The sequence below is a fragment of the Lemur catta genome, chromosome 16, assembly GCF_020740605.2.
Source record: "Lemur catta isolate mLemCat1 chromosome 16, mLemCat1.pri, whole genome shotgun sequence".
NCBI lineage: Eukaryota > Metazoa > Chordata > Mammalia > Primates > Lemuridae > Lemur > Lemur catta.
In genome coordinates, this window is record NC_059143.1 from 16,842,874 (window position 1) to 16,862,481 (window position 19,608).

The window sequence follows — 19,608 nt, forward strand, 5'->3', positions numbered from 1 at the left end:
TTGCTTTCACTTTGCTCACCCCTCCCCCATCTTCAGCTGCAAGGCCCCAACTACAACTTATTAACAATGCCCATTGTGTCATCAATTCCTTGAAATTGGTTTTTTTTTTTTCTCCCCTGTAATAGGGACATAGAGAGCTGTGCTTGGCTGTATTCCCCAGCTGGAGGAGGGCAGGTTATATCCTAAGTTTAGTATCTCGCTCTTGGCTTCCCTCACTTATTGACTAAGTTGTTTCGGGGATTTGGCTGTGAATGGCTCCACTGATCCACAATTCAGGCAGCCTGTGAGTTTTGTGCATGTTGTCAGAGAGGCAGCTCCCATTACCACTGGCAGTGTGTGGCCAGGGGCCCCCTTGCTGGCAATGACCTCATGTGGGCCTCAATGGGCACTACAGTCCCTAAGAATGGCTTTAGAGGGCCCTGCCCATCACATACACACACATAAATGTATTAAAGAACACATACGCATCCTGCTACTCAGGATCTGCACTCAATGACAGATCAGTGACCAAGTAACTCTCAGCATCCATTCTCATGATAGACGCTATTCAGGCCCCAGGGATGCTTCACTCCTAAAGCTCAAAAGACTACAGCCTCTCAATGCCATGGAGAACTGTGACACTGCTGATGTTAGAGACTAACATTGTTAAATCCAAGAATGCTTAGATTAAAAAATGGTCACCTTGTCAAATCCTTCGCAGACAGCATGAATGCAATGACTCCTGCTTTGCAAAGTATTGTTTCCCAGGACTGAGAATCACCCACAACTTGTGGTTTCAGATGTACTGGAGAATTAGCATGATTTTGCAACAGTTCCACAGTTAAGGATGGCAGCAATTCTTACTACTCTTAAATTTCTATGTATGAATGTTAGAAACACTGTATGCATTTAAATATTGTAAGGAATGGCACAATTCGCAAAATAAATAAAAGTAATTTTTTTCTGTGATAATTTATCACATGGGTCTTATTATAAAGCAGGACATAATATTTAAAATTCATAGGTTATTTCTCAACCTGTCACTTTAATTTTTAAAAATAATTCTGTTATCAATGCCTCCGCAAAGTTTCTCCAAGTTGAAATTAATAAACACTCTAAGAACTACGACTCAAGAAAGATTTGGGCTAATTTGGCATTAAAAACATAATCTGAATTGTAACAATATATTCGTGATTTTACTAAAGGAGAGAAAAATAAATTTATGAAAAGCAATGACTTGTGAAGTGTGTGTTTGTTTCCATAATGCTACACATCCAGACATCACCAGCCCATCATCAGAACAGTGAGACCTATACAACGACGATTAAATTCAGTCACCTTTGATATTTTGCTGACCTTTGGTCATATGAAACCACAGCTTTACAATTATTTTTCTGTTTCATTGGTACGAAAGTATGATTGTCAGCGTGAAGACAGAACACATTTTAAAAGCTTAATTTGTAACTTTTAAATTTTTAGGTATATGGCATATGTGTCTCCATTTCTCCTCCTGCCCCATCGCGCAAATGTTGGTGCCGGGCCCGGGTGCGGGGCACCCGGATCCGCGCGGGTTCCCGGGGAGGCGTGGCAGGTGCCCCGAGGCCCCGCCCCGCCCCGCCGTCCACCGCCTCAGGGATTGGCTGCCTCTGTCCTAGTGGGCGGCCCGGGTCGGGATGAAGTTGGGGGTCGCGGGCGGGGGCTGCCCGGGGTCTCAGGCGCTGGTGGCCGAAGCGCGCGCGCCAGCTGCTCCCCGGCCGTGCGGCCCGGGCGGGGTCCCCGTGCCCTTCTCAAACCCGCTCGCTGTCCCTCTGCGCCCTGCCTCCCGTGGCGCTCTCCGGCTTCCCCGCAACTCCCGGGTCCGGCCCTTTTAGGGGAGGGTGGAGAGTCCCGGGCTCCAGGTCTCGCGTGCGTCCGAGCAGCCTGGGCGCGCTGGCCCCGGGCGGCCGGGCGAGGAGCGCGGCGTGGGGACCCGGGCTGGGAGGGGCCGGGGCGGCGCGCGGGGGCCGCAGGAAGCGGAGGCGGCAGCCGCTGGGGGACCGGCACGGCGGGGCTGGAGACACCCGGAAACGGATTCCGCTTCGGTGCCCGCGCGAGCCGGCCGTCTCGGAGGGAGCGAGAGGGGCGGACGGGCGGGCGGCTGCTGAGTAATCCCCGCGGCGGCGGGCGGCGGCGGCCGGGCGCCCACGTCCCCCGCCGCGCTGCAGCCCGGCCGCGGCTCCTCCCTCCGCGTCCCTCCCTCCCCTCCCCCGCCGCCCCGCTCCGCTCCGCTCGGCTCCGGGCAGGTAGAGCCGGGCTCCGGGCGCGCGCGGGGCCGCAGCAGCCGCCCCCCGACCTCGCCTCCGCCCAGCGCAGGGCCTCGCGCGCCCATGGCCGGCTCGGAGCAGCGGCGGCCGCGGCGGCGGGACGACCGAGACTCGGACGCCGCGGAGGCAGAGGCGGCTGCGGCGCCCCTGCAGGACGCGGAGCTGGCCCTGGCCGGCATCAACATGCTGCTCAACAATGGCTTTAGGGAGTCGGACCAGCTTTTCAAACAATACAGGTGACCGACGCGCCCCTGCTCCCCCGCCCCGGCCGCGCGCGTCTCGTGTCGGGCTCACGCGCTTCAACCCGCGCCTGGCCCCCAGGAGCCTCCTCCCCTCCCCTCGGTCACTCATTGCCGGTCCCCACGTCGCCTCACCGGGCCTGATGTGCGGCCGGCGCTTCTGCGCCTTTGCCACTTCGCCGCTTTCCACCCCCACCCCCGCTCGGTTGTCCTTTCCCTCCCCGGGACCCGGCGCGCGTCCTCCCCGCACTCCTGCAGTCTCCGCTCACTTTCTCCCCGGCCTCGCCCTCCGAGAGGTGCCCAGTGTTTGTCCGCTTCCCTCTCGGCAGTCGCCCTCCAGCCGCCGGGTCCCGAGCCCGTTGGCTTTGGGACCGGATGCGACTTGAGGCTGCAGCGGGCTTCGGAGTTGCGGTGTCGTGACTCTGGCTCGAGTGCTGCCCAGGCAGCCTTTGTGACACGGGGCACACCGGCTGCATCGTGCCCGTTTCTCGAGCCTCGCATTGCTTCGCATCATTGTGCATTCCAGACGCTTTTATTGTTTGAAAACAGAGATGCATAATTGCCTTGCCGTGCAGGAATTTGAAAATTTCAGCCCAACTCTGCCTTCTCATCTCTCTGTCTTCTAAAAAGTCAGTCCTCAAAATGAGTTCCTGATGCCTTTCAAGCAAGCGTATTTATTAAGAATTTCTCTAACGTAAAGGAAGGGAGAAAATGGAGGGTTTTTTTAGAATATATACGAATGGAAGGAAAAACATGTGTTCAGTTAAATTTTTACTTGTCTTAAAAAAAAGGCGAAAGAACTGAAACCTTTCTTGTGAGTGTGGAAGGAACCTGCATTTCAGGGGGACCTGGAGCATCTGCTTTCTGGTTTAGGGAGCAACTTTGCGGTCTGCCCTTTGTTGACAAGCCATGAGGATGTTGGTTAGCAGCTTTCTTGAACATGTTTAAGGGCCATATGTTTCACACTTTTGAGACCTGTAGTTTGGTTGAGATGAGAGTACTCAGGTGCAATTGTGATTGAGAGCCACGGTCTGTAAGAAAATGGGGTGAGAGAGAGAGAGGCTGATGCCTAAAGTTTCAGAGCTCAAAGAATTGGTGGTTCTGCCCAGACAGCTTCCACATTCTTAATGGCAAAGCAAATATCTCACAACTATGAACTTTTCACTAAAGCCATTTTACTTTTAAATCAGTCTTTTTTTTTTTTTTTGGTCTGAAAATGAAAACTTCTTAGCTTTACTCAGAACATTTTATTTTTAAGGCATACAAGTCTGGTGTCATGCCAGAGTTTTCTCAAAGGGTATTGATGGAGGATTTAAAAGATTTGCGTGTCCCATAATTTCTCCTTTGTTTTTGTTTAGCCCTCTGAAAATGTATTTCATGAAAAAAATCTGAATGTTTCATACACTGTGCTATGATGTTTTTAGACTACCAGTGTAGGTTGTATGAAAGAGAAAGTCATAGAATCAAATATACTCTTTAGTTACTGATCAAAGTACTTGCATGTTTTAATACTTCTTGCTTTGAAATCTTCTGCACTATTTGCTTTAATGTTGTTTTTTTCTCCTCCTATACTGTTTTAGTATACTTAAATACTACCTCATAGTTGCCTTTACATTGGAAGTATGAAATTTTTGCCTTATCCAGACAATTTTATGCACTGTTAATAGAAGGCAGATTATGAGTGACAGAAAAAGTCTTTTCACAGCAACAGCAGAGAGATGCACCTTGGAAGGTATTTCTCTGTGGGTGAGTGTGTAGGAGGTGTCTAGGGAAGATTTACCCTGGATAGCAGAGAGCTGTCTGCTTGCATTTTGAAATGGGAACAGAAGATAAAGGAGGGAAAAAAAAATATTGTAGTACCTGTTCTCTGCCAAGCACAGTGCTAGACACGTTCCCTGATATGTTCTCACTATTCTAATGACAACAAGAGAGCGAGGTGTACCTTATCATGACAGTTTTATATAGAGGGACATGAGACTCAGTTTTTAGCATGGACCAGGACACAAACACTGTAGTTCCAAATCAAGGACACTCTTCATTTTACCATTCTGCCTCCCTCACTACGTTTATTGTATTTTGTCATCTGCTCTGTTGCCTTATTTTCCAGCAATGTTAAAAAACTTTCTTAGAGGTGGTGGGAGGGCAGAAGACAGAGGTGAACAGTGATAGCATAATCCTGTCAGCTTTCCCTGTCTCCGCCTGGTTTGTTTGTGATGTGGAAAGTTGTTGTATTCTTCCTGCCTCCCAAATGTGCTTCTGATGCATGGTTTTTGTTTGTTTGTTTTGTGTTTTTGTTTTGACAGGGTCTGCACTGTCACCTAGAGTGCAGTGGTGTAATTGTAGCTCACTCTAACCTCAAACTCCTGAGCTCAAGCTCTCCTCCTACTTTAGCCTCCCAAGTAGCTGGGACTACAGGTGTGCACCACCACACTCGGCTAATTTTTCTGTTTTTCGCAGAGATGGGGTCTCGCTGTTGCTCAGGCTGGTCTTGAACTCCTGGCATCAAACCAACCCCAGCTTCCCAAAGTGCTAGGATTACGGGTGTGAGCCACCATGCCCTGCCATGCATGGGAAGCACCCTTGCATAGAGGTGTAGAGATAGAGTCACAGACAGAGGCCAGCAACCAGGGTTCCAATCCTACTTTTGCCAGCTGCTGGCTTTGGTGTCTCAAAATTTGCTTCTTTGCATATAAAACAGAGGAGCAGCCATAATAGTACTCATGTCATGGTGTGGTTGTTGGAATTAAAAGAAATAATCCATGGTCCCTGGCACGATGTAAGCACTTGGTAAACACTAGTTACCTTTGTACTTGGTGCCTTCACGACTCATATTGTGCTCTTCTTGACTGAATAGTTTGTGTACAAGACAAAATGTCCAGTATGCAGGTAGCACTCATATTAATATTTAAAGTTTGCCTCACATACTACACTTGAAAGATTTAAGATCTTGTTATACATTGGGACTCTTCCTAGTCCAAAGTTGGGGTGGCCTGCTGAAAGCTCAGCAGTGACTTCATGATGTTTGAGGAGCACCTCTGGTTCGATTTATCTGCAGGACAAGAATAACTGAATTCGTAGCTCTGTCTCCTTTTTTAATGATTATCCATTATCAGGGGAGGCCACCCTTCCCCTGCTAGCAAACCTTCCAGAGTCTTATCATTATAGTTTAACAGTAGAAACGTATTTTGTATCTAATGTAACAATATTTTTATCAAAGCAAGAAGGTCATTTTCTCATGCCACATTACTAGGGTGGTAAGTTTCATCAACAGCTGCCTAATGAGAAATGGTTACTTCATAGAAACAGAGTATTATGAAGGCCATTCTGAATTGATGGGTGGAAAGTCTGGATTGTGTAGTTCGGATATCATACATACAGGAAGTAGAAATCCATGTACAGTAGAGGCCTTCTTTTGATATATAAGACAATTCCCTGGTTGGGATTTCAAAATGTAGCTGCTGCTTCTGTTGGAACTACAGCAATGATATGACAAGCCTCCCTGTTGTTGGTGTGGAGCTGCCATTGTGGCACTTTGACATGTTTTCCCAGAGGTCAGGACAGATTGGTGCTGTTTCAGGGTCTTTCCACTTTGAGCCCAAGCGCATACGTTTGTAAATTCATGATCCTGACCGCCTGAAATAAGATTCCTGATATTGGTCTTAGGGCTCAGTGCTGTAATCCAACAGCCCTCACTCCCCCTCCCCACCCCCCACACAAACACAGACATTCCTAAATGTTCTTGTGTGTGACACACACTCAGACCTTTAGGTGCTCGGGCACCTGATAGGAGAGACTGTGGGTTTCGTGCACGAGACAGGCACTAGATGTTTAGATGCTGCAGTGTAAGGAAGACGGATGGTAGCAGCGGAGCGGGGAGATGTATGCATGGTCTGCCCAGCCTGAAGGGCAGTTTTGTAGGAAAAATAATGCCTGAGCATCATGATGGGGTAGAAGTGAGTCAGTTGAACCAGAAGGAGTTGGGAGGGGCGGGGGAAGGGGAAAAGGAGAAAGTGAGAGGTGGTGAGGCTTAAATGGAAGTCTAGGAAATGGTGACAATCCCACATGGAGACATGACATGGCAGTGGGAGAAGAGGGGTCAGGATGACGGGCTGATCAGGCTTATAGGCTGTCAGTTTGGATAGTTTATTTGACACTCATTATTTTCTTCTTGCCGATGGATGGTGCCTGTTTTTGTAAATAAAATTTTATTGGGACACAGCCACGCTCATTTGGTTATGCATGGTCTGTGGCTGCTTGTGCACTACACCTGCAGAAATGAGAAGTTGTGACAGAGACCATATGACCTGCAACACCTAAAATACTCATTCTCTGGCCTTTTGAGAAACAGTTTGTGGACCCCTTACACAAACTGTGGGCCTTCCAGGAAAAATCAAAAGCATCTGCAGGGGATGCCGGGCCAGCAGGCCTCCGAGCCTCTTCTCTGCCCCAAACCGTGTCAGGTCCTGGGGAGGTTAGGAGGGACCTGCAGGCTGCCCTGTTCTCTGGACACGTTGGCTGCCCACAGACAGCAGTGTGGCTCTGCCTTGCTGCTGGAGTCTACAGGAGAGTCCATAGATGCAGAAATGCAAGAAAAAGAGAAGCAATGAAAAGCAGAAATGGTTTAAGGGAACTGGCGGAAGACAGGAACCTCATATGTTGACTTTTTCCATCCTCTTCGACTCTGTGGTGTGTTTGTAAAAAGGCTCATTTCTTTTCCAACTATTACATGTCCAGAAAGGTCCCAATTAAATATTCATTAAAGATTCATTTGGCTTAATTGGGATTCTTTTTAAAGTGTAGCTGTCTGTAGAATAATGGGAGAGTTTAGAGAAACTTATCAGGGAAAAATACCTTTGCTGTAGTGTGTGTATGTGTGTACACTTGTACAAACACACAAAGTTAAAGATGTGAACCCTTAAAAGAATCCGTGTGCTCTAAGTCATGTATAGTCACCCCTCAGTCTCTGTGGGGGATTGGTTCCAGGACCCCCAAAGATACTAAAATCCTTGGATTCTCAAGTCCCTGATATAAAATGGTGTAGTGTTTGCATATAACCTGTTCACATTCTCCTATGTTCTTTAAATCATCTCTAGATTACTTACAATATCTAATGCAATGTAAATGCTGTATAAATAGTTATTATTATGCTGTATTGTTTAGGAGATAATGACAGGATAAAAAAAAGTCTGCACATGTTCAGCACAGACACAACCATCCATTTTGGGGGGAATATTTCGGATCTTCGGTTGGTTTAATCCACGGATGAGGAACCCACAGATACGGAGGTCTGACCGTATTGTATGGACAGGCTAGTTCAGTGAGATTACCTTGTTTCCCTGACTACTTGAGAGCAGCTATATTGAGTGAAATGAAGTTTTGATGAGGATAAGGAAGAAAAGGGAGAGAGAAGTAGTAATGAAACACAGCAGTTTCTATTCCAGGTACACGAAACCACTGGTATTAGTAGATCCCCAAACACAGCGTGACATCACAGGGGTCTATACCTTCCACACAGGCTGTTTGAGCTCCTTAAACACCATCTTCACCCCTGATCTCCTTTGCTAGGGTAACCCTGCTACCTACCCTGCAGCAGCAAAGGGACTTGGAGAGGCTACTGCAGAGAAGAAGTTGGGGAGAAGAGCGGGTATGAAGGCAGTGCAGAAAAGTAAGTGGCTGTGTAGCAAAGATGAATCTTCCTGCTGTTTGGAAACTGCCCGGTGCTAGCTCTACCCCATGAGAGGGTTGAGCTGGGTAGGGAGGAGCTGGTCCCTCTCGTATCAGCATCTCTTTTGGCATTTGCTCTGTTCCCAACACCCTCAATTCATGTGGCTGCTGCTCATTCTGCAACACGGGTCCCATGTGGGATTGCATTGGCCTTTGTGGGCTGACCTGTGGAGAAAATGCGTTCCAGTTTCTGCACAAGCGACTGAGTACATATTTTATATAAGAGGATTCGTCAGTGTGCTGTGTAAGATAGAAAGTCATGACTTCTTGAAACCGCCCTGAAGGTTGAGATAGAGCTTCTTGTGCAAAGATGGTTGGTGGTTTGCCATGTGAGCCCTTTCCCTGGCCAAGGCTGCTTTCCCCATCTCTTCCTTCTTGCTCAAGAATTTCAGAACACAAGAAGTATGCATGTATACACATACACACGATAGGTGGTTACTCCTGTCTTACAGGGAAACTGGCAGTTATTACGGAGAAAGCCCCGAGAGAGTCAGGAAGTCCATCTCTCTAACAACATCTCTCCTCACAATCGCAGTGTCTGCCAGGTCCAGGACAAAGGTGAGAGGCAGGTCTTTCCTTCGAGGAGGCATTGCTTCATATCTTTATTCAAATCTTCCTCAAAAAGAGTCCTTTTAACACATAGTCTTGTCCAAAGCTGTAATATCTGTGAAATCTCTGGTTTATGTGACTTTCCCCCCCCCCCATACACATCAAAATAAACACATGATGGCACATTCTAGATGGTGCTTACTGGGGGCCAGGCCACGCCCCCAGCTTTGTTTGTATTTTACTCCTCATTTCATCCCCCCATGGCTCTGGGAGGGACGAGGGGAAGCACAGGGACATGAAGAGGCCACCCAGGGTCTCACAGGAGTAGGTGGCAGTGCTGGGGTTGAAACTAGGCCACCTGGCTCCAGAGTCTGGGTGTGACCAGTCTGGTGGCTTATATCACCTCTCCTGTGAAACTTTTATGGTAAAAGGAGTTTACCACTGCGCCGTCAAAGCCATTTCAGGGTGAGTTCCCCCAGCAGTGTGCAAATCATGCTCTGACACCCAGAGGCTGCCCATCAAACCACCAGAGAGATCTGTCTTCAGGGCACATGTCACCCCAAGCTTTAGAGCCTTGGTGGCTCCCAGTCTTCTGTATGATAAAGCCCAGCCCTGACCTGGCATAAGGTGTCCTGTGATCTGGCCCTGTCTGCTTCCTATCCTGCTCCCCTTGTCCCTTCCACCCTGGATGTACTGAAATATTTTGCATCGCCCAGCCAGGTGTATCTTGTCCTTTAAGACACAGCTCAGATTTCCACAAAAACGTTGTGTGGCTCACCTGTCCCCTACAGCAGCTGACCTTCCCTTCATCCAGCGCTTGTGTTGCATTGACATTGTTGACACGTCTGCTTATCTGTATGAAAGGGCTGCAGTGGTGGAGATGAGTAATCCCTGGGCTTCCTGAGGTTGCTGGAGTTTTGTGTGGTCCAAGGTGTTAAACTCCCCTTTACGTGCTGTCAGCAAGTGCAGCCCAGGCCGCAGCTGCCCTTTAGCAGCTCCGCAAGCCTCGTGTTCCTCATCACCCTCCTGTACTGACATCCTGGGTGTGTCTCTTAACCCAGTTTGAGGTGCTCCAGAGAGGCCGTAACGCTGATGCTCTACTTCTCATGAGCAGATAGAGCTCTGTCTGCCCTGTCAGCCTCTTTGCTTTGGGGCATCCCAGGCCACCCTGTGCTGAGTCGGGGCCGTGGGAGCAGAGCTGCTGCTGAACGGGGAGAGCTGAGCCCCTCATGAAGCTCAGTCTCCTGTTTCTGAAGTGGCCACAGGTGTCAGCTGCACCTGCCCGGGCAGTTGTAACTGGGGATCGCAGCTCTCTAAGTGAGTTGTCCTCTGCTCCATGTTATGGCCAGTGACAAGGCGGCCAGCCTGACTGGCGGGGCTTGTGCTTCTTGCATCTTCTAGTCACTTACAGGGCTCGGGGATATCCCTGGGCACCTGTGGTATGACATGCTCTGGCGTTATTTGCCTTTCTGGCACAAGGCAGGAGTGCTGCTCCCAGACTCCAAAAGCCCTGTCAGGAAGAACTGGTCTCTCGAGGAACCTGGTGGCTGTCTGGGAGGTGACGCTTTCTACAGCCGGGACTCTCAACTCTATCAGACCTATTGCCCTCTTTTGATAAATATTTTGCAATTCCCCTTTTATGATCCTAAAATGAAATTGATAGATGAAATAACCTACCAACACATACAACATCTACAAATCCATAGAATGCCCCAATAGTATTATAAAGGAGAAGTAAAAAAATTCATAATAAAAAGTATGTATCTTTTGAAAGTACAAATGTTCAACACACCTTCATCAGAAGATAAAATGAAGTAGTTAGATGCTTGCATGTGTGTATAAGGAATAAATTTGGATTTAGGAGAAGTAAGAAGATGGGAAGCCATTGCATAGAAGGAGAGAGAAAGGAGAGAGCAGATGCATTTTAAAATAAAGGAAGTAACAGACCAAACGTGTCTGTATATATTAAGAGAAAGGGGGAAATAACCCTAATTAAAGTAGGGATAACCTACCAAGGAAAAAATACTGACTGCTGAGGTAGAGAAAACGAGAAGTGTGGTATTTTTGTAATGAGCCAAGCCTTCTTTGTCAGAGTGGTATCAGAATAATTAATTCCCAGTGTTAGGACTGGGAAGCGTGCTGACAAAGTGTCTCAGAAAATGTCTCCCGTCATTAAATCCCTCCACAAACCAAGAACTTTAGGGACCATTGCCTTTAATAGCTGTCTAGGATTGGAGGGAGAATTGAAAGATAAGTTTATAGGGTAGGTGAGGGAGGGCTGACCCCTGAGGACTGTAAGCTTGCAAAATAAGACTCAGACTCAAATATTTTAGTATTTAATTTTCATGATATAAATTTCAGCATGCTAGAAATTCTTAAGAATACTGGATAGCAAAACAAAATAAGCTTATTAATGAAAGTCATTGGTTTCCAGTATTCCATATATCTTCAATAATTTATTTGGCTTTAAATATATTAAAAGGAGCTTTCAGTCTCCCTATTAAATATTTGCATGTGATAGTTACAAATGCAGGCTAGTTTAGCTGTGGTGTGTTGGCAACTGAAATGTCACAAGCAGTGTGGCATGGTTTTCCAAAATCATGAACAAATCTTGATAAAGCATATATATAAGCAGTGTAAGGATAATTTTGTATTTCCATGTAAATAGAGGTAGGTCTATGAACTAAATCATTATAAAGTTTTTCATCCATGTGAACTTCCAGGGTATGTTCAAAAGTTGAACGGAACGTGGGATAGTGTGCTGGAGGATCTCACACATGGCAGAATGCCTTGTGTCCTTGGTCCCATTCCACTACAGTCATCGTGTCACCTGGTGCCTGTCAAAATGGCACCACAGGTCTCCATTGAGAAGCACTGAGCTTGGGGCTAGAAGATTCAGGATGAAGTTTGCTCTTCACAGCTGAATCCCCCAGCTGCTTGGAACAGCAGCATGGTAGTGAGGTCTTTCTGCCAACAAAGCAGGGCTACAGGAAGGGGAGAGGCTGCCCAGGCTGGCACAGCTGTTGCTGAAGGAGCATGGTGGAGAAGGGAAAGCCTCCCTTGCACTGGTGACCACAGGTGCCGGCGCAGAGCCCAGGTGTAGGTTTCCTTGAGGGATGGGTCACACTGCCCCCTAAACACCAGCTTTTTCCAGTCACACACACACTGCTTGTAGGACCCAAACAGCTCCAGGAAAGGATGTCAGCACCGGTTGTTCCATCCTTCACCATGTGGATGGACAATCACTGAGGTCCTTTCTCTTCTTCATATTCCATGCAGAACTGGCTCATGGGACCTGTGTCTCTCCTCCCTTAAGGTGAAAGGTGACTTTATTTTCCTGCCCTGACTTTATTTTCCTGTCTCCACCAAAGTCTTCCTAACTTTTTTTTTTTTTTTTTGGAGACAGCATCTCGCTCTGTCACCCAGGCTGGAGTTCATTGGCGTGATCATAGCTCACTGTAACCTTGAACTCCTGGCCTCAAGTGATCCTCCCACCTTGGCCTCCCAAAGTGCTGGGATTGCAGATGTGAGCTACTGCACCTGGCTTTCTTTCTAATTTTGAATCTCAGGGTGCAAACTAGTCCATATTATTCCCAGGAAGTTAGCAAGTGTTTTGCTAAGCAGGTTATGCAAATTACAGACAACAAAAATTTTAATTAAATAAAAAGAGTCAAATCCCCAGGGTTCAGGGCATGGTTGCCTCAAAATTCCATAGCCAAAGGGACCACGAAAGGGATTCCTTTAAAATGTGAGGAAAAGCCAAGTGTGGTGGCTCACGCCTGTAATCCTAGCACTCTGGGAGGCCGAGGTGGGAGGATCTCTTGAGCTCAGAAGTTCAAGACCAGCCTGAGCAAGAGTGAGACCCCATCTCTACTAAAAATAAAAAAAAATTAGCCAGGTGTGATGGCACATGCCTGTAGTCCCAGCTACTTAGGAGGCTGAGGCTGGAAGATCGCTTGAGCCCAGGAGTTTGAGGTTGCTATGAGCTTGGCTGATGCCACGGCATTCTAGCCCAGGCAACAGAGTGAGACTCTGTCTAATAAATAAATAAACAAACAAATAAATAAAATGAGGAAATAAGGTAGAATGCTTCATGATCATTTTCTGTTCTGCTTGTACTTAGAAGCAACTAGTAGGGAAAAGAAACCCACATAATTTAATGTCTTATAGGGCACCTTGATACACAAATATACAGAGCTTTCCCTGGTCCCACCCTCAACCATGACATCAGGTGCATCCCATAATACGTATTAGCTCAACCTGTTCTTACACGCTTGCGTGCACCATATAATGCTCCTTTTCGGGTGGGGCTTTTCTAGGAGAATATGAGTCTGAGCGTGATGCTTCTCACTCCTACAGTGGAGTGTTATTTGCTGCCGTGCCCACTTTGGCCTTCTTACCAGGTAGACAATTGTCTTTTGTTTTGAGATTTCATTTTATTGCCTCATCTCTGCAGCAGCCCTCTTTGGGTTTTACTTCATGTAACTATTCCTCCATAAAATAACATGAAAGATAACAGATTTGCACGTTGGTGTCATTTTATTTCCATCACAAATAACACTTCGTGGTACTATGCTAACAGGACAGAAAAAAAAAGAGCAAATGACATTTCGAATCCAAACTCAAGTTGAATTTGCTAAATGGCAGAGATTCATTAAGCAGCAATTGGATTAAACTAAAATCCATGCTGCATGGCCTCTTTAGGATTGCTCCCAGTAGAATGAGTCACTGGCAAGGCTTTGAGTGCTTTTTTGCCCCTCAGTTTGAACAGCGCCTTGCAAAATCTCAAGTTATGTGTCATCAACTGATCTCTGGAACAAGAAAGAACTTGATATCTTTCTGTCTTGCAAATCATGTTCACCCTCTTCTTCACTTAGGTCTGAAATAGAGAAGCACATTGAATTCATCAGCTGCTTACTTGTCTGATGTGACCCTTGAACTCTCCAAGGCTAGAATGAGGCTGCTTTTCCAGGCCTGCTACAGTTGTCGCAGTAACTGGGCTTCTGGCTGTTTTCCCCATTATAGCCAGGTTTGCATCAGTTTAGGTGCTCAGAGAAGAGTTTTGTTTACATCTGGAGTGCTATTTGCTTCAGCTGTCAGCCATGTGAATCCGCATGCTATTTGATTATTTCTCTATTGCTCATTACTTTGAATTATCAAAATTACAAATAGAAATTACTCCTTTTGCAGTAGCACAGGAAAAAAAGAGGGGAAAGGAAGGGAGTCATAGGAGGGTGGAAATGGTTGCCTAAGTAGTTTAGCCAAGAATTGGGACCTGCTATGATGGAATTCTCATAGATTCTTGTTCTGGAGAAATTGCCAATGTATTATAAAAATAACAAGAAAGGAAAGAATTCTTCGGCGTTTTAATGTAGCCCTTGTGTGACATCTTAGATCTGGAGTGGGCTTATGAGAGAGAATAGTTGAGGGTGACATGAAATTGGGAGTTTTTCTCTTACTAGAAGAATGTTGAATTGTAAAATAAAACCTCATCGATGAGCTATTCTATTAAAGTCTAAAAAATTACAGTTAAGGAAGCTTGTGAATAATGAAGTAAACCCAAATGAAATATTCTTGACCTATGCTCTACTACAAACTAAAGGAAAGTAGATGCCTTAGTGAAAGAGGAACAGTTTCTATGAAGGTCAGGGTTGTTTACTAAGAACTAGTTTACTAAAATTTTGTTACAAAGATTAAGTGTCTAGCTTCACTTTGAAATGCCTCTCAACTGAAAAATAAAGAAATCTCCTAAAGTTTCTAAATGATTGTTTAAAATAAGTGAGTGTTTGGATTGCTTTTATAAATAGATGAGTGTTTAATCCTCAAGGTAGTCATGCAATTTGTGGATTATTGCCACATATAATAAAGGGACCATCTCATAACTTCAAGATGAGAAAATAATGAAAATATCTTGATCAATTTAGTTTCTTTTTAAATAGTCCTGGCTGAAGGATGGATTGGAAAGTCTTTTTAGTTAGTTAGAAAATGTGGTTTGATGTTCTCTTGCTGTCTCCATGTGCTATTAGCATAGGATGGAGATGATTGAATTCCTTTTTATGTGTATGATTTAAGATAAAGAACTAATTCTGATGAGTTAGGAAGATATTCAATGCACATCAATGACAGATTAAGGAAAACTATAAAAAATTGACTAATCTGAAGAATTATTTTCAGACTGTATCAGTAACTCTTAATGACCATCAGAATTTAGCAATAAATGAGTAAGAATTAAGCAGAACTAGAGAGGAACCTGAATGAATTAGAAGTAGTACAGTCTTATAATCCTACAACATCCTACTGACCTTTTCTTGAATTACTGCCTAGGCAAAGAGTGAGGGTGGACGGGGATCCAGGGGGCAGGTTCACCGTTAGTGTGTCCCTGTACCCTGTGCATTTATTTCATCCTTAATCCCGAATTCCTTCAACAGTCTCAAGGACAAGTGTTATTATTGTCACTTTGCATATGACAAAACAAAGGTTTATCAACCCAAGTTAAAGAGGTTGTGAGTGGCAGATCTGCCCCCAGCTCTAGAATATGTGCTGGTTCCTCCAAAAGAACCCTGTGGTTATGCTGAATGGCATCACGCAGACCCAGCGGTATTGCAGGCATTTGTCTAGTCCTGATCTCCTGCACACCTGGTTGTCTTGCAGGGCTCCCGAGCTCCGTGGGTGGCACCACTGGAAACCTGGCTGTACACACTCTTAGAAGGCCCTCTTGGCACCTCCCTCTTACCCACCTCTTACGTCGCTGGCTTTCCCTCCCAAGTGCCTGTTGAATCCACCCACTTCTCTCATCTTCACCACTACCGCCTTGTCCAAGCCACCCTCACCTCTTTCTGTTGCCGGGGTCCAGCTGATGTCCTCATATCTTCTCTGCCCCCACTTCCACCGGAGTGATCTTTTCAGCCTTGGAGTCGAATTACATGCCTATCCACCAGAAACTCTTTCATGGCCTCTGTGGCAGGCTAAAAATTGGTCCTCCAAAAGACATCCATATCCTCATCGCTGGAACCTCTAAGTGTTACCTTATAAAGCAAAAAAAGGTGCCTTGCAGATGTGATTGAGTTAAACATCTTGAGATGGGGAGATTGTCTTGGGTTATCTGGGTGGGCCCTAAATGCAATCACGTGTCTCGTAAGAGGGAGGCAGAAGAGGTTTTTGCGCACACAGAGGACAAGGAGATATAAAAACATACCAAGGGATTGAAGACATTGGCCCTGAAGGTTAGAGCAGTGGCTGCCACAAGCCTGGGAATGCAGGCTGTCTCCAGAAGCTAGGAGAGGCAAGGATTGGGTTCTCCTCTAGAGCTTCCAGGGGGAGCATAGCCCTGCCCACACCTTACTTCCAGTTCATTGAAACCTACGTCTGCCTTCTGGCCCCCAGCACTGTGAGAGAATACGTTTCTGTTGTTTTAGGCCACCAAGTTTATGGTAATTTATTACAAAAGCCAAAGGAAACTAGTGCAACATCCCATTACTCTTAGGATTAGGACCCAAATCCTTGGCAGGATCCATGTGGCATAGGTTGGCCTGCTCCATTTGCCCTGAGACCATTGACTACCTTGTCTCCTTTTTTTCATACGCAGGTAGAATATCCCTCTTCCAAAATGCTTGGGACTGGAAGTGTGTTGGAGTTCAGATTTTTTCAGATTTTAGAATATTTACATATATGTAATGAGATATCTTGCAGATAGGACCCAAGTCTAAACACAAAATTCATTTATATTTTATATACACCTTATGCACATAGCCTGAAGGCAATTTTACACAATATTTTTAAGAATTTTGTGCATGAAACTAAGATTTTTTTTTTTTTTTTTTTGAGACAAGGTCTCACGCTGTCACCCAGGCTAGAGTACAGTGGCACAATCATAGCACATTGCAGCCTGAACTCCTGGGGTCAAGCAATCCTCCTGACTCAGCCTCCTGAATAGCTGGGACTACAGGTGTGGACCACCATGCACAGCTAATTTTTATTTTTTGCAGAGATGGGATCTCACTGTGTTGCTCAGGCTGGTGTAGAACCCCTAGGCTTAAGTGATCCTCCTGCCTTGGGCTCCCAAAGTGCTGGGATTACAGGCGTCAGCCACTGTTCCGGACTATAAAAACTAAGTTTTGACTGTGTTTTGACTGCAGTCCATCATGTGAAGTCAGATGCGGAATTTTCCACTAATGGTGTCATGTCAGCGCTCAAAAAGTTTTGGATTTTGGAGCATCTTGGAGTTTGGATTTTCAGATTAGGGATGCCCAACCTATGTTTTAAAATAATTTGATTATATTCTTTCTAGCCTGTGGCTGTACAAAGCCAAGTAAGCTCATGCTATAAAATAAATTCATGGCTCCTTTTTTATATAGTAGTTTATAGAAAATGGAAAAGTAAAGTAGCTTTACATTGCCAACAATTTGGATTTGAATCCATATTAACTTTCATTTATTAATATTGGTGCTTTGTCCAGTTTTGCCATTCTGTGGCCTTATCTTGCACTGCTGGATTCTTGCCTGACTCTGACCTCTGGCTACCATGGTCAGATTCCTAACTTTGCCTTGTTTCCTCCTGACACAGGGCTTTCATTGCACATGGGATCTCTCCACCAAGCTGACTCAGTTTCTACTTGTCCTTCAACTTCAGCTCCATCTTCCCTTCTTGGAGAGGGCTTCTTTGGTCTTCCGGCCTCATTTCTTTGCTGTGCATTCTGTAAGAATCGTGCTCCTTTCCTCTGGGGTTCTTACCCCAGTTTGTAATCATGCACAGACAGCCCTTTGCTGGATCTTAGTTTTCAGAGTTTAAACAACACCAGTCCCCCAATAACACGGTTCAACTTTCAGCTACCACTGTCTATGAGCTATAAGTAATTGTACACAAGCTACTGGCTCTTCTGGCCACAGATCACTGTAAATGTAACAGATGCACGTCATGATCAGTGACCAGTGGCATCAGCATCCGCCTGTGATTGGTCACTGTGCCTCTACCATTCAGTTCACAGACAGCAAGGTGTGTCCTTATTTTGCCTCCTTGCTGCCTAGTGATAAACCCACATGACATTTTACAAAAATGAATAATTGAAAAGGGGGTTTGACCAACAAAGAAGAAAATGCACCAAAGAAAAAAGTGATAATGCGAGAAGTGAAATTTGAATCAAATATAAATGGAAGGAACAGCTGGCCTGGTAATGTTGACACTGCCACCCTTTGAGGGACTCTAGGCATGCACTTAGTGAAGGTGAGTCTATAGACATAAAGGAGGAAAGTGGTTGTAAGGAAAAAGACAAAGATGTCCCAGAGGAGGTGACACTGGCAAAAAAGCTTCACATTAAAGAAATCCTCAGAGATATTTCATAGCATTAAAAAGCACAAAGGCTAAAATGTTGGAAGCTGATCTAAACTGTGTAAGGATCACAATTGAAAGCATGGCAAAGATGCTGACTCTGCATCACAAGTTATCTGCCAAGAATGCAAGCCCTGTTCAGACAGCTCTTGATAAGTTTTTTACAGAGGAGGAAAACTCTTTTATGCTTAATGATTCTAATGTTTTAAATTATAGTCCACTAAATAAATACTAATTTTGCTAATTTTTTATTGTCCTATATGTTTATAAATGATAGTAAGAGAGTTTTAAAATGTTTTTTTTTTTTTTTTTGAGACAGAGTCTCACTCTGTTGCCCGGGCTAGAATGCCGTGGCATCAGCCTAGCTCACAGCAACCTCAAACTCCTGGGCTCAAGCAATCCTCCTGCCTCAGCCTCCTGAGTAGCTGGGACTACAGGCATGCGCCACCACGCCCGGCTGATTTTTTCTATATATTTTTAGTTGTCCAGCTAATTTCTTTCTATTTTTAGTAGAGATGGGGTCTCGCTCTTGCTCAGGCTGGTCTCGAACTCCTGAGCTCAAACGATCCACCTGCCTCAGCCTCCCAGAGTGCTAGGATTACAGGTGTGAGCCACTCCGCCTGGCCCTACAATGTTTTTTAAAGTATTTTGTCAATTATAGTACAATATACATGAGGGAACACTTACCTTTTATCCATTTTTAGGTGTACAGTGCAGTGGCATTAAGTATAACCATCACCAGCATCCATCTCCAGAAATTTTTTTGTCCTCCAGAACTGAAACCCTCTACCCTTTCAACAATAATTCCCCATTTCCTCCAGCTCCAGCAACTACCACTTTTCTTTCTGTCTCTCTGAATTTATCTACAATAGGCACCTCATATAAGTGGAATCATACAGTATTTGGCTTTTTGCAGTTGGCTTATTTCCTTAGCATGATGTCCTTAAGTTTCATTCATGTTACAGCATGTCTCAATTTCCTTCCTTTTTGAGATTGAATAATATTCCATTGTATTTGTATGTACCACATTTTGTTTATCCATTCATCCATCAATAGATACTTAGGTTGCTTCCACCTTTTGGCTATTGTGAATAATGCTATTAATACTATGAACATGGGTATACAAGTATCTGTTTGAGCTCCTGCTTTCAATTCTTTTGGGTGTGTACCCAGAAATGGAATTGCTGGGTTATGTGGTAATTCTATTTTTAATTTTTTTTGAGGAACTACTGTACTGTTTTCCACAGTGATTGTACCATTTCACATTCCCATCAGCAGTGCACCAGGGTCCAGTTTCTCCACATCCTTGCCAACACTTTTGTTTTTTGTTTTTGGATAATAGCCATCCTAATAGGTATGATAATTAGTGATGTTGAGTATCTATTCATATGCTTGTTGGTTGTTTGTATATATTCTTTGGAGAAATGTCTTTTCAAGTCCTTTGCCCATTTTTTAGTTGGGTTGTTTGGATTTTGTTGAGTTGTAGGAGT

The 19,608-nt window shown here is 45.2% G+C and overlaps 1 protein-coding gene across 1 annotated transcript in view; it reads left to right on the forward strand.

Annotated features, from left to right (window-relative positions):
• Positions 1-2,245: 2,245 nt before the first annotated feature.
• TTC39C (tetratricopeptide repeat domain 39C) overlaps positions 2,246-19,608 on the forward strand; it is a 106,637-nt gene continuing 89,274 nt past the window's right edge. Inside the window, exon 1 of the mRNA XM_045527559.1 lies at positions 2,246-2,518. Within this exon, the coding sequence (XP_045383515.1) occupies positions 2,346-2,518 (173 nt within the window). The 5' untranslated portion in view covers positions 2,246-2,345. The remainder of the gene's footprint in view (positions 2,519-19,608) is intronic.